General features: G+C 44.7%; 1 protein-coding gene across 1 annotated transcript; it reads right to left on the bottom strand.

The window, feature by feature from the left end:
• Window positions 1-333: 333 nt before the first annotated feature.
• Window positions 334-9,616, bottom strand: tent5c (terminal nucleotidyltransferase 5C). The gene is made up of 2 exons (XM_084085500.1): window positions 9,530-9,616; window positions 334-7,565 (listed from the first exon to the last, which is right to left on the bottom strand). The coding sequence occupies exon 2, from the start codon at window positions 7,534-7,536 to the stop codon at window positions 6,376-6,378; it is 1,161 nt and encodes a 386-aa protein (XP_083941626.1). The 5' UTR covers window positions 7,537-7,565; window positions 9,530-9,616; the 3' UTR covers window positions 334-6,375.
• Window positions 9,617-13,108: the final 3,492 nt, after the last annotated feature.

The following is a 13,108-nucleotide window of genomic DNA, read 5'->3' as shown; positions in this document are numbered from 1 at the left end:
ATTGTGTGCACATCTTGTACCTGTATTTAGGCCAGGTGCTGGACATCAAGGCAAGAATCAAGGAGAAGGTAAATCATCCACAAACACACGTTTAAAGATCCCAAAACGCATTTTATTTAATGACGCAACGTTTCAACCTTATAAGTCTTCATCAGGCAAATATCTATTTGCCTGATTAAGACCTATATACAAGGTCAAAACATTGCGCCATTAATAAAATGTTTTGGGAGATTTAAACCACTATATTATTGCTACTTTTACTTAAGTGAAAAATGTGTTCTTCAACCACAGCCAACACAAGAGAGAATAAAAACAACAACCTTGAAGCAATGGTGCATTTTAATACTTTTGTTTATTCATGATTTCCTCTTCAAACACATTTTCCTGATGTACATTTCCACCCAAAAGGAAAACCAGTGAGGTAAAAGTGCTGAGAAATGAAATAGTAATAAATGGTGGCAACCATCAACATCACCATCAGAGCCATAATTCATAAATCTGACAAAGGAACTCTTTTGTATTAACTATTTCAAAAAAATATAGATATATAATATATATATAGTGCGACAAATTTCATATTCCCCCCCCAACCCATTTTCTAACTCATATTCCACAGACATCCTTGCATACAAAACAAGCACACGTACAGTATACATGAATACACATTCTCTCTCTCTCACACACACACACACACACACGTAAACACAATGTGCTGCAACAAATTCCACAAAGCTCTTCATGCAGAGGAAAGCAGGAGAGCGTCAAAATAAAGGGCTCAATCACATTCCCAATGGCGTAAGACTTGCTCTTTCGAAAATGTTCAAAAATAGCAGATCTACAAGCTCGCAGCGCGGCACGAAGTGACGCGCTGTGAGCTTGTACATCTGCCATTTGCCACATACATCTGCCATTTTTTAATAGCCAACGCTAAAATCTACAAGTATAGCCAATAACGACATCAACCCCCTCCCCCGTTGGAAAATTAAAAAACAACAAGACTTCTATACAGGTGATGTACACACACACACACACACACACACACACACACACACACCAAGAGAAGCAATAACACTGAGACATAAATCACATGGAATTACAGCACACACAAAAAAGTGGCAGCCAGAAAACGAGTAGAGAAAAGAAAACGAATTTAAAGAAATAAACGGACAGAATGCACATCATCATCATCGTCAAGGTTTCATTTCATTTCAATAACACGTGTGTGCGTATACAAAGACCCCCCAAAAAAGTGGGTAGTGATATGATTGCCTGTGAACCCTGTCGACCCCCTCCATGCCCGCTCTTTACCTCGGGGGTAAAAAAACATAAAGGAGATAAAGCACATCTGCTCGTAAAAAAAGCGAGCTGTTGGGCGTTCTCAGGGAGCAGACGCTGTAAACACACGAGAGCAAGGCTGGAGGGCAAGGCACAAGAGGTATCTTACGATTCACAACGTTCGTAGCTGGATTCTTCAATCAGCCTTCTCAATGGTTCTCAAACTGTTACATTTCAAAAAGGTCTCCCCTCAACTCTGACAGTGTACAAATGGAGCCAAACGGAACCGTTAGGCTCCATTTGTACACTGTCAAGAGTTACAGACTTATATGGGTCAATTTAAAACCCCCATCAAGGAACCCCAAGTCCCTGGACCCCAATTTTGAGAACCATTGCTCTAGAAAACAGGACTAGGTTCCACAGAGTCTCGTTTTCTTTGACCTCACTCGCAGACCATTACAGTCGGGGAGGAGGTCAACTAGAAGAGATGAAAAGGAGCTACACGATTGTACATACCCGACCCCCACCCACCCCACATTGCAGTCCTTTTGTGGTGGACAGTGGTCTTCACTAAGCTCTGACCCGCTGGGTTTGCTGGTGTTCAGAGTGGCTCATAGTCTTGATTCTTGAGCTTGACTTATCCTTGGCTGTGCAATCATGTCACGCACCGAAAATAACCCCAACAAGCTCACCGCTGAGCTTGTAGATCGGCTATTTCCGGTGCGAAACGACAGCGGTGTGAAACCAAGTATAAATCAAGCATCACTCCAGTACGTAAGTGAGTCAACGTACCGACTGAAGCTGCAGTCTGTGAGTGATAACTGGACATGGTTAAAAAAAGAAAATAATCCCAGGGGTTAACCATAGACATCGAAGACCACTGGTTCCTACCAACTTAAGGCGTGACCAATACAACATTGGGAAACAGTAGTTGTGGGGGGCGGGGAGGAGTACAAGTACAAGAAAGGTCTTTGAGTTACAACTACTACTAGGGTACACAAAACACAACAAAGAAGCATTAGGGAGGGTACATTTCTTGATCAAAATTCAAGGGTCAACGCGGGGCAAGCCAACTTACAATTACCACACACCTGCCAGCCAATACTCCAAAAAAAGAAAAATAGACTTAAAAAATAAGCCAAAAGCCCATAAACACACACGCGCGCACACACATACATACACTCACTCAATCTCCCTGAGATCCAGCTCATCTCTGGCACACGGGCCACAATAGCTTATTCACAACCCTCTCAGCTGGACTGGGTTTGGAGTTTTTTTTTGTTTTTTCTTTTTCCCCCAACAAGGTCTCTTAAAGTGCTATCATAAGAACCACATCATCAATGGGCGTCCAGACATAGCTGTTGTCGGTTTAAGTATGGCTTTGTCAGTGCACTTAAGGTTGTCGCTTTGGTTGTTTGGTGATACAGAGCTTCACTTGATGTCCCTTTCGAAGAATTTAGAAAATGTGGGTGTACTTTTTTTTGTAAACAGTGTCGCACACCAAACATAGCAGATTAACAAGCCCACAACACATCGCATCCGCAACACGTTGTGGCCTTGTAGATCCATGTTTCGTACCAGATACCAGCATACCACAAAGCATAAATTAGGCATTAGCACAGCCATGTGGGACAATATTAACCAACAAGCAACTAAACAAGAGCAATCAAAGAGGATTTGTGAAGTTAATTAGGCTGAAAAGTGAGAACAGCAAGGCCCCCAAACTGTATCTGTAGCTTTAGATAAGACAGGGGCAAGAAGGGGGTTTAAAAACGGCTGACTAGTATGTGATACTGGAATGACAATGCAGATATGTAGTTTAGAACAAAAAAAATGACATCTAATGCAATACAAAAAAAAGCCTCAATCAATAATTCTAAATGGATATAAAAATGCTGGAACAAGATGATTTCAAATTCCACCCCAAACCAAAAATCTAACTTGCCAAAGAAATAATTACAAATGGTGTAAAAGTGGGGCGTCAACATTTCAGGAGAGTGTAAGCAAGTAAACTAAATGGGGGGAAATAAAATAAAGAAAAACTGCTATCCCCTGACTGACAGCCTTCCTCTCCAAACCCTCAAAATCTAAACCACCCGAAAATGAAAGGCACTTGAGCGCTGAGAATTGCTGGTTCTGCGCTAGTAAGAGACTTTGGTCCACAGATGGAAATGTTTCACCTAGGCCGAGCCAGAGTTTAAAAGCCCTCTCTCTCTCTGTGTGGGTGTGTGTGTGTGTGTGTGTGTGTGTGTTTGCGACGAGTGACAAAGTGAAGCTCAGCTACTGAGCCAGCACAAAGTGCCCTGACCTGGGGGGGTGGGACCTTCTACCAAAGAGGCCACGCTGACCCCCTCCACCGTGTTCCCCAAAACCAGATAAGTGACAGAGAGAGAGAGAGAGTGTGTGTGCGTGTGTGAGAGAGAATTCCTCCAACCTGCCAGGTCTTGTGTGCAAACCAGATAAGGGAGCGAGTGGGGCGGGGGGGGGGGTCATATCTGTTATCTGGATACACTTGTTGCTCACAACGGGCTGTGGCAAGAGGAGCAGGAGCAGCTGGGGAGCGAGCCGCTATCTGTGAATGGAAGAGGAATGAAAGAAAGCCCAGCAGCTGACACTTGCATAAGGAGTTAAAGAGCAACTCTTTCTGAGTGTGAACCCCCATGCAGGACAGGAGTAAAGTGAGAGAGCGAGCAATAGGTGAAAAAGTCACCACTCATCCAAATGCAAGTTACGCCATCGCTGCCAGGATCCAAAAATAATGTGCGCTAGGCTAGCCCCCCTCCACTGCACTGGGCTGGGCTGGGCTCAGGGCAGAGCAGTTTGTGGCTGAAAATAGAAATTCACAGCTCGATAGAATGGAAGCAGACAGATTTGGGGTGTGGGTGGGTAGGAAGGCATTCAAAGTTAGCTCTGTCACGGCTATGAGATATGTGGGGTTTGGGGGTGGGTGGGGGGGGGGGGATTCTAAGGACTCAAATGTCAGTTGTAGAGCTAAAATTGTCTAGAGCGGGAAGCGGGATTCCTCTGGCTGACACTCGGTAACGTTCCACTTGATGTGCAGGTCAAGCAACGCCAACCATGGGTGTTCATTTAAACGCAGAGCGTAAAAATAGACCCAGGATTCCGCGAAAGGGAAGTGAATCAGCTCTGGGCGCATGTAAAAGGTGACGGCCCAGCTCCTAAGTGCCACCAGCATGCCCTCCCCCTTCAAAAAGATAATTATACCCTGGGCTCGAGTCAAAGAGACAGTTGCAGGGGGGCTGCCATGAGACTCAGGATCCCGTTTCGGTCGGACGTCACCGAGCCTGCAAAGGGCCTGCAAACTGCAGAAGGGGTGACCCCGGCCATACTGCCATGTGCTGCTCCTTATAAGGGCAGGGACAGCCAGTCAGTCAGTGCCTCACACTCTCCACAAGACTCAGAGCCAAGCTCCCATTCAGAGAGAATCTGCCAGGCCCTGCACTCTCTCCGAGTGGCCCCCCTACATACACACACAGTCTTGTCACTCAGGCCGGCTTCTCACGGTGACCATGAAGCGCCGACGTCTGACGAGGAGGTATAAAAGAAACGGGAACAAAAGGGCCACAGAAGCCTGTCAAATCTGCAGGCCTAACGAGGCCTAATGCCCCCCCATCTATACTTGGTTGTGCACCACCGCTCACCGGAAATAGCAGATGTACAAGCTCGCAGCAAACACATGTTGTGAGCTTGTGAATGTAATATCTGGCACTTCCAGTGAACGACACCGACGCCCAGCTAAGTATAAATGGGTCACTTGCAGAATTTCGCCCCAATTCCAGTCTTGACTGAATAAAAGGGCTGAACTAAATGAACAAACGAAACAAAAAATAAAAAAACAGGGACGAGGGAGAGCTTGTACTATACCCACATTCACAGAGAGAGAGAAAAAAAGATACTATACATATATATTCATCTCTGTCGGGTGGAAACCTCAATGGCCAAAACAGTTACTTTTCAGGCTTCAAATTCAAAAGTAGCAGATCTACGAGCTTGTGGATGTGCTACTTTCGATGCTTTTGTGTGACGCTGTAGTAAGGGTAGGGGTGGGGTAGTAGTATGAGTTAATTTATGAAAAAACACAAAAAGTCAGAATATGGAGATAGGAGGTTTACACCCGACAGAGACAATATACACATTTTCTACACAGTCAACTCTTGGCAGCCTGGTGAGTACAAATGCCTGCAAGGGCCATTTTTGACAGAGGGCTTCCCCCTCCCCCCCATTTGCACTTCAAAATTATTAATTCATTATCAGTAATAAAAACAAAATCGGCAACTCCTCGCATGTCCGAAAGGAGAGATTGGAGCCGAGATAAAGTCATGGGTCGTCTCGTCGTACCAAATCCCCAAACGCTGACCAGCAAACAAGGGTTGGCTCACCAGGTGAAATAAACAAACACATCATTTATCACCTTTTAACAGCTGTGCTCGGCCGTGATTCTTTTTTTTTTTTGTTTGGCCATCTTCTGCTTTTATACTTTTTTTTCCCCCCCACCCTATTTTCATTTCAAAATTTTCTGATTTTTTTTTTCTTCAATAATTTGACATCACATATTCTTCCCAAATATACAGGAGAAAGCCAAATATAAAGGCCATAACATTTTTTTTTACTTTACTTCATAGATGGACAATAATTCATATTAATACCTTATATGAATGAATGAATGAGGGGGAGGGCTAAACACGGGGTTAAGGCACCATGGACATCATTATTGTGACTAAGATGTCCTTAAACTGGACATGGGGGAGGGGGGCACAGTGCTTTTTGGGAGGGGGTGGGGGGTTGGGCAAAGGGCAAAAAAAATCAAAATAACACTTAAAAGTACCACTTAGATCCATCCAACGATCGACACTTTGGTAGATAAGGAATGAGGAAAAGGGAGTCCAGAAACAAAGTGAAAACAACTTGTCCATTTAAATAGAATCCTTTATGCCTGAAAAAAAACGAAAGAAAAAAAAAACCTTTCATTGTCTAAATCTAGATTTTTTGGGCACATTTTCTCTCCTCTTTCACTCCTCCCCGTAAAGCAGCAGCATCACGTCCATCTATCCACTCGGACTCCCTCCGTCTCTGTCTTTGTCAGTTACATGGCAGCCATGTTGGAATGTTCTGGTTGGCCACGTAGTAGTTGCTGAAGTTGTGGTCTCGGACGTACGGCGCCGGCTGGTAGTAGCACGTGACGCTGGAGGCGTCGGGGATGGCGTTCTGCTCGGCGAGCACGCGGAAGGCCATGAGGGAGATGAGGTGGAGGGTCTGTCGCCGCTCGTGGCCCATGAGGCACACGGTGCTCTCGTTGACCACACGCCGCAGGATGGTGAGGTAGTCATACTTGCTCCGCTCCTCGCCCACGAAGTGACTTTGCAGGTAGGCCTCCACCTTGCGCTGCTGCTCGCCAATGTCCGGGAAGTCGATGAAGAAGCGCGAGCACATGTAGCGCTCCAGGGCCTTGAACTCTTCCTCGTCCGTGGGCCGGAAGTCCCGCACCAGCAGGTTGCAGTACTTGAGCAGGCCGCCGCCACGGATCTCCTCGGGGCGCTTGGTGGCGATCTGCTTGTTCCGGAGGTGGCCCAGGGCCGCCGCAAAGTCCCCGTACACGCTCTCACCGACCACGGTGGGGTGGAAGGCATGGGACATGGGCGGCGTGGCCGCGGCACCCAGATCGTAATAGGAAAGCACAGAGTCCAGCACGATCTGGAAGGAGTCCACGCTGAACTCGAACTGCCGCCGGATCGAGTCCACGAACTTGAGCTCCACGTTGCGGCCGTCGTTGTTGGAGAGCGAGATGAGGCTCCAGCGGTCCTGCTCCGTGTGCACCTTGACCAGCTTCTGGACGTACGCCTCCTTCAGCGTCATGGGCGTGATCTTCTCCTTGTTCACGCCCTCGGGGAGGAAGTCCAGCAGGGTGCCCAGCACCACGTCCTTGATGCGCTGGAACTCCGCCTCGCGGGGCAGGTCCACGCGGAAGATCACGTCCAGGTCCTTGTAGCTCCAGCCTATGTCCTGCACCAGCACGTGGCTGGCCGTCGAGCCGTTCAGGCGGACGTCCTTCACCTTGATCCCGCTCCGCTCCAGGCGGGACCGCACGCGCGACACAATGTCCTTCAGGCGGATCTCCAGGGTGGGGAAGTTCCCACGGCCGTGGACGGGCACCGCCTCCGACAGCACCTCGTTCAGGCGGCTCACCTGGTCCCAGGTCAGCACGCTAGTGTGGGCAGAGCTCGTCGTCGCCTTGTTAGCCATCTTCCAGTCCAAAAGAGAGTTCAGGTCAACTAAGAGAGGAGGCACAGAGAGCAGAAAGCACAATTAACAATGGCTCACTTAAGACTTACTTCAGAGCTGAAGACAAATTCAAACATTCTGGAGACCTAAAGCAAGATGATACTGAGGCTTAATTTAATACTACTGTAGATCGTTGTTGTCTGGGCAGCAACCTCTTATCTCCACATTCTAACTTTTTGTGTTTTTTCATAAATCAACGCCCTACTTGATCATACCACAGCGTCACACAAAAGCAAGCATCAAAAGTAGCAGATCCACAAGATTATACATCTGCTACTTTTGAATCCTGAAAAGTAACAGTTTTGGACATATGAGGTTTCCACCCGACAGACAGAATGCCGTTGTATCCTGGTGTTGCACACTGCTGCTTTAACTACTTATGACATGCCTCCATATGACTTTCATATAGATGGATAATTGTATACAGTTTTTATCACTTTTATCTCCTTTCTTGTCTTACTGTTGCATGTTTCTATATTGCTGCTGCATATGAGGCTCACCAAAAGAGACAGTTTTACCATTTTAATCTTGTGTAGTAGGCCTATACGATAACATACAATAAAAAAGATATCTTGAACGTTTTCAGGTTTTACATATTCTGATAGTGCAGGCACACACACACACACACACACACACACACTCTTACTTCTTCCCTTTCTTTTTACTATGGAAATAACAAGATGAAACGAATTTCTCCCACTTTTTTACTTCTGTAAACCTGTGATGTGACACACACACACACACACACACACACACACACACACACACACACACACACACACACACACACACACACACACACACACACACACACACACACACACACACACACACACACACACACACACACACACACACACACACGCTCTAAACTTACATAATGATCCGAGCCAGCACTATAAACAACCAAAGCAGAATGTGGAAGCCAACATGTGGGCAACTCATTCCGACCTACAAGCAACAATGGATGAGGCTTCTAGAACAGAGCAGCACAGCTCTGCCTGCTTTCATTCCAGAAACACACAAGTGCTGCTGCATGGAGCTCCTGTTTTAGGTCAATTATTATCATAATAGAATCGCGGGCAGCCCGGGAAAAAAAAGAAAAGAATCCATCTTCTACACACAGGCTCACAATCAACCAAACACGTTCAAGTGTTGATTTGGATGATCGAGGAGCCTACAATGTTTGAGAGTTTTGACTTTTACGGTCGCTTTAAAAAGGGAAACACCATGGAAGTAAAAAAGAAAAAACATTTACTTCTCATTATTTTGACAATGCAATAAATATAGCGCAAGGGTAACAGGATAGGTGGGCACCAAGGAATAGTGGGCACCTCGGTGTTAAATTGGCATTTTTTTCCCAAAATGTAAAAAAAAAAAGGAAAATGTTTTTAAGTAAAGTATACAGGATTAGAACATGCTTAAACATTCGACAATTAAGAAGGTCTAATATTTCTACAAAACCTGAATATCCAGTCATTTTGAGGCATAAACAAGAAGTTGAAGGATAGAATAAGTCCGATATGTACCGTGCATGTTCACACCATGTATACTTTACATTAAGACCATTTTTCAAATACTGTATTTATCAATAATTTGGTCAAAATAGCCAATTTTACATCGAGGTGCCCACCTATCCTATATGCATTAAAAGTATCCCATTGAAAACTAAAACTGAATTATGGTATCATTCATAAAATAAAGACACAAGCCCTTAATTGCAAACACACTCGTATAAAGAGGTGGGTTTTCTGAAATTAACAAGCGGCACATGGATGGATGGAAGCCTTGACGTTGAACTTAAAAGTTTGTAGCCCTTCATGTCACGCTGTTTCCCATAGAATGGCACAAATGTAGCCGAATATTAAACCAAATCCATTTCTACGAGCACATGAGCAAATAAAACACAAACACGTCTAAAAAATAAACAAAAAAAGATAAAAGCAGTACGTACGGTTCCAAAGGTGTCCTCTGAAAGCATTCAAAGTGTACAGAAGAAGTTAGCTTGACATTGACTCTTCCATACAAACACACAGCGGTGAGAAACAAGCAGCTCTCTCAGCTCACACACCCTCTTTATAGCAGCGTTGCCAGGTTTTGCGAGAGAAACAAGCAGCCGATCTACAAGCTCACAAGACGGGTTGTGTGAGCTTGTAGATCTGCTATTTTCAAAAAAATATTTTTGGGGATTTTTTGGAATATATTTTGAAACATTTTTTACAACACAAATCTGGTACGGGGGTCCATGGCATAACATATTTTTAGAAGGGGGGGGGGGGCACAGACAAATACATATTCATCTGGGGATCCTTGCCATGAAAATGTTTGAGAACCACTGGTTCAACTACACTTTAGAAACAAGCCCAAAAAACTACCAATATATTTACAAGCAACTTTACAGAAAAACAAGCCCAAAGTCACTTATAATAAGCGGGCATGGCAACAATGCTCTATATCCTGAACCACCACCTGGACCTGATGCACATCCGCAGCACGGCACTAGTCCCGCCTCCAACTGTTATTTATACTTTCATTTGCATTGTATTATACATTTTAAATTCTCAGTTTTTACTTTACAAAAATGTGACTGAAATCCTAATGGACACTTGCCAATACAGACAACTCTTGGGATTTTAAATTACATTTTTAATTGTGATTCTATTTCTATATGTGTTCGTATTCATGCGCCAAGGGGGAGACTGTGATTGGTCAAAGAGGTTTTTGTGTTGCCAGGTGACCAGGAGCATCCAGATCCACATGCTCTTTCATTCAGTGCGCTTCCAGTGTTGCCATGTCCGCTTATAATAAGCGACCTTGGGCTTCTTTTTCTGTAAAGATGCTTGTACATACTGCTAGTTGTGGGTTGCATCTTTTTGGGGGCAACCCCAACTCTAAAGTGTACAATGGCGTGCACAGACATTTTGAGGGGCAGGTGCTCAAGTAAATTATTCACAACTCACAACTCACAACGCCTCGCGCTGCGAGGCGTTGTGAGCTTGTAGATCTGCTATTTTTGGCGAAAATTCTCCTCAGAAAAGGGATGCTGGGTTTCGAGTGGTTATGGTAAAAAAGAAATATCATATCACATAAAGATTTGGCGGACCCCCTGTAGTAACTCTGAGGACCCCCTAGGGGTCCCGGGCCCTCTGTTGAAGAACCCTGCTGTGCCCTTTTTTCAAAAGGGCACTTCTGGTCAAGAGGGCAAAGGGCAGGTGCTCCAGCGCCACCTACTAGAGTCTATCTGTGCATGTCCCTGAAAGTGTAGTTGCTTATTTGGGCTTGTTTCTAAGTGTAGTTGCTTATTTGGGCTTGTTTCTAAGTGTAGTTGCTTATTTGGCCTTGTTTCTAAAGTGTAGTTGCTTAGTGGGGCTTGCTTCACAGTTTTTTTTTTAAATTATTTTAACCAGTGGTTCGTTCAGTGGTCATTAATATGTATTTGTCCCTAACCCCACATCTGAAAATGTTTTGTGCCAGGGAGCCCTAGCTGTACCAGATTTGGTTTGTTAGAATGTTTAAAAAATATTCCAAATATTCCACCTTTTATTTCAAGATTTTTTTAAATAGCAGATCTACAAGCTCACAACGCGTCGCATTGTGACACGTTGTGAGCTTGTAGATCTACTATTTTCAATGTATACATATAGGTTTAAAGTGCTCATGACGGCCTAGTGGCCGAGTTGCTTCTTTGGGCTTGTTTTGCTAGACCTGGTTGCTTATTTCTCTCACAAAATCTGGCAACACTGCTTGGAGGGTTGTTGTGCTGAGCCTGAAGCCCTGGATTCAATTCAAACCAAACTAGTCAAAGAAAAAGCAGAAAGAATCAAAACTCTTCTCTCGATATCACGAAGTACTGCTTTTCGCCAGGATACTGGCATAAATGTTAGCTCTCCTCACTGACAATTGACAGATACATTAGCATTTCATCAGACATGTCACAAAGTACAGCCCCCTAACCCCAGGCAGCACACATGGAGAAATGTTCAATTGATGAAAATTGTCCAGATAAACATTTATTTAATAAACACTATTTATTCAAGGGATTTACGGTTCTTGTGACTTACCCCCCACCCACACAGAGGTGGAGGTGATTTCTGCATGTCATGTAATTTAAATGGAAAACATTGGGCACCTTGGAATTTTTATAAATGGCCAAAGTTGTCAGGGGTTTATCGCAAATTGAAGCTGCCCACACCACATCACTTTCCTTCTCTCTCCCTCTCTCTCTCTCTCTCTCACACTCTCACACACAGACAGACAGACACACACACACACACACGCACGCACGCACGCACGCACGCACACACACACACACACACACACACACACACACACACACACACACACACACACACACACACACACACACACACACAGCACAGCACAGCACAACTGGGAGTTTCCGTAGGTGTTCTGTAGAAAATCGTAAATCAAAATCTGTTTCAGTATACAGTATATACTTTTTTATCTTTCTTCTTATGCTTTATTCGGTCGAGAGTATAGACAGGAAACAGAAAGCAGAGAGAGAGGGGAGACAAGATGAGAACATAACGGTCTGTGTGTGTGTGTGTGTGTGTGTGTGTGTGTGTGTGTGTGTGTGTGTGTGTGTGTGTGTGTGTGTGTGTGTGTGTGTGTGTGTGCGTGTAACCGTATGATTGATTAGCGTCATCATCGGAACAGGTGACAACAGAGTGCTGGAGGCATCTCACACTCACACTCACATCAATAAGAATGTGTGACTCATTGTAAAGAACAGAGCTGGGGGGGGTTGACGTTGACGTTCGACTCGTGACCACATTCCCCACACAGAGCTGTCCTTCTCCAACGCTGGTTCTATACCAGCAGTGGTTCTCAAACATTTCCGAGTCAAGGACCCCCAAATTGACACATACAGTATTAGCCCACAGACCTCCCATTTGAAAAGGTTTTGTGCCAGGGTGGGACCCCCAGAAGAGACAGTTAAGTTACGAAAAAATATATAAATTAAAAGTTTTTCAAAACATTTTCGATATATTTCAAAACATTTAAAAAATAGCAGATATGCAAGCTCGCAGTGCGGCACGAAGTGCATACAAGTGAGCACCAGGACCTTCAACTGGACCCAAGCTTGTAGATCTGCTATTTTTGAATAGCAAACATAAAAATGGATAAAGTGGTTAAAATGCTTGTGATGCTATATTAACTACTTTTTTTTGCTGGGGACCCCCAGGAACCCCCCTCCAAGGACCCCTGGGGTCCCCAGGGGGTTCCACTGCTATACAGCTACATACACTTCCTGTCTGGGGTCAGAGGTCAGCAATAGCATGTATGTACGTATGCTGAACAATGGCGTGAAGGACACTGCCACAGGTCATTTTACAGCAGGTCATTTTACAGCTTTTAGCACACGGATGTTTATAATAGATGTTCAGTTGTGGACACAGTAGTGTACTCAACCCACCCCAGATACTCCTGGGCCAATATTACTTGCAACTGAAAGTGAAAGTTTCTCAATATTTTTTTTTACTTGAGTACTGATTGAGTATTAACTCATTAC

This window comes from Gymnoscopelus microlampas, assembly GCF_963454915.1.
Source record: "Gymnoscopelus microlampas genome assembly, chromosome: 17".
NCBI classification, from domain to species: domain Eukaryota; kingdom Metazoa; phylum Chordata; class Actinopteri; order Myctophiformes; family Myctophidae; genus Gymnoscopelus; species Gymnoscopelus microlampas.
Note: the sequence above shows the minus strand (reverse complement) of the source record. Positions and strands in the feature narration are given on the sequence as shown.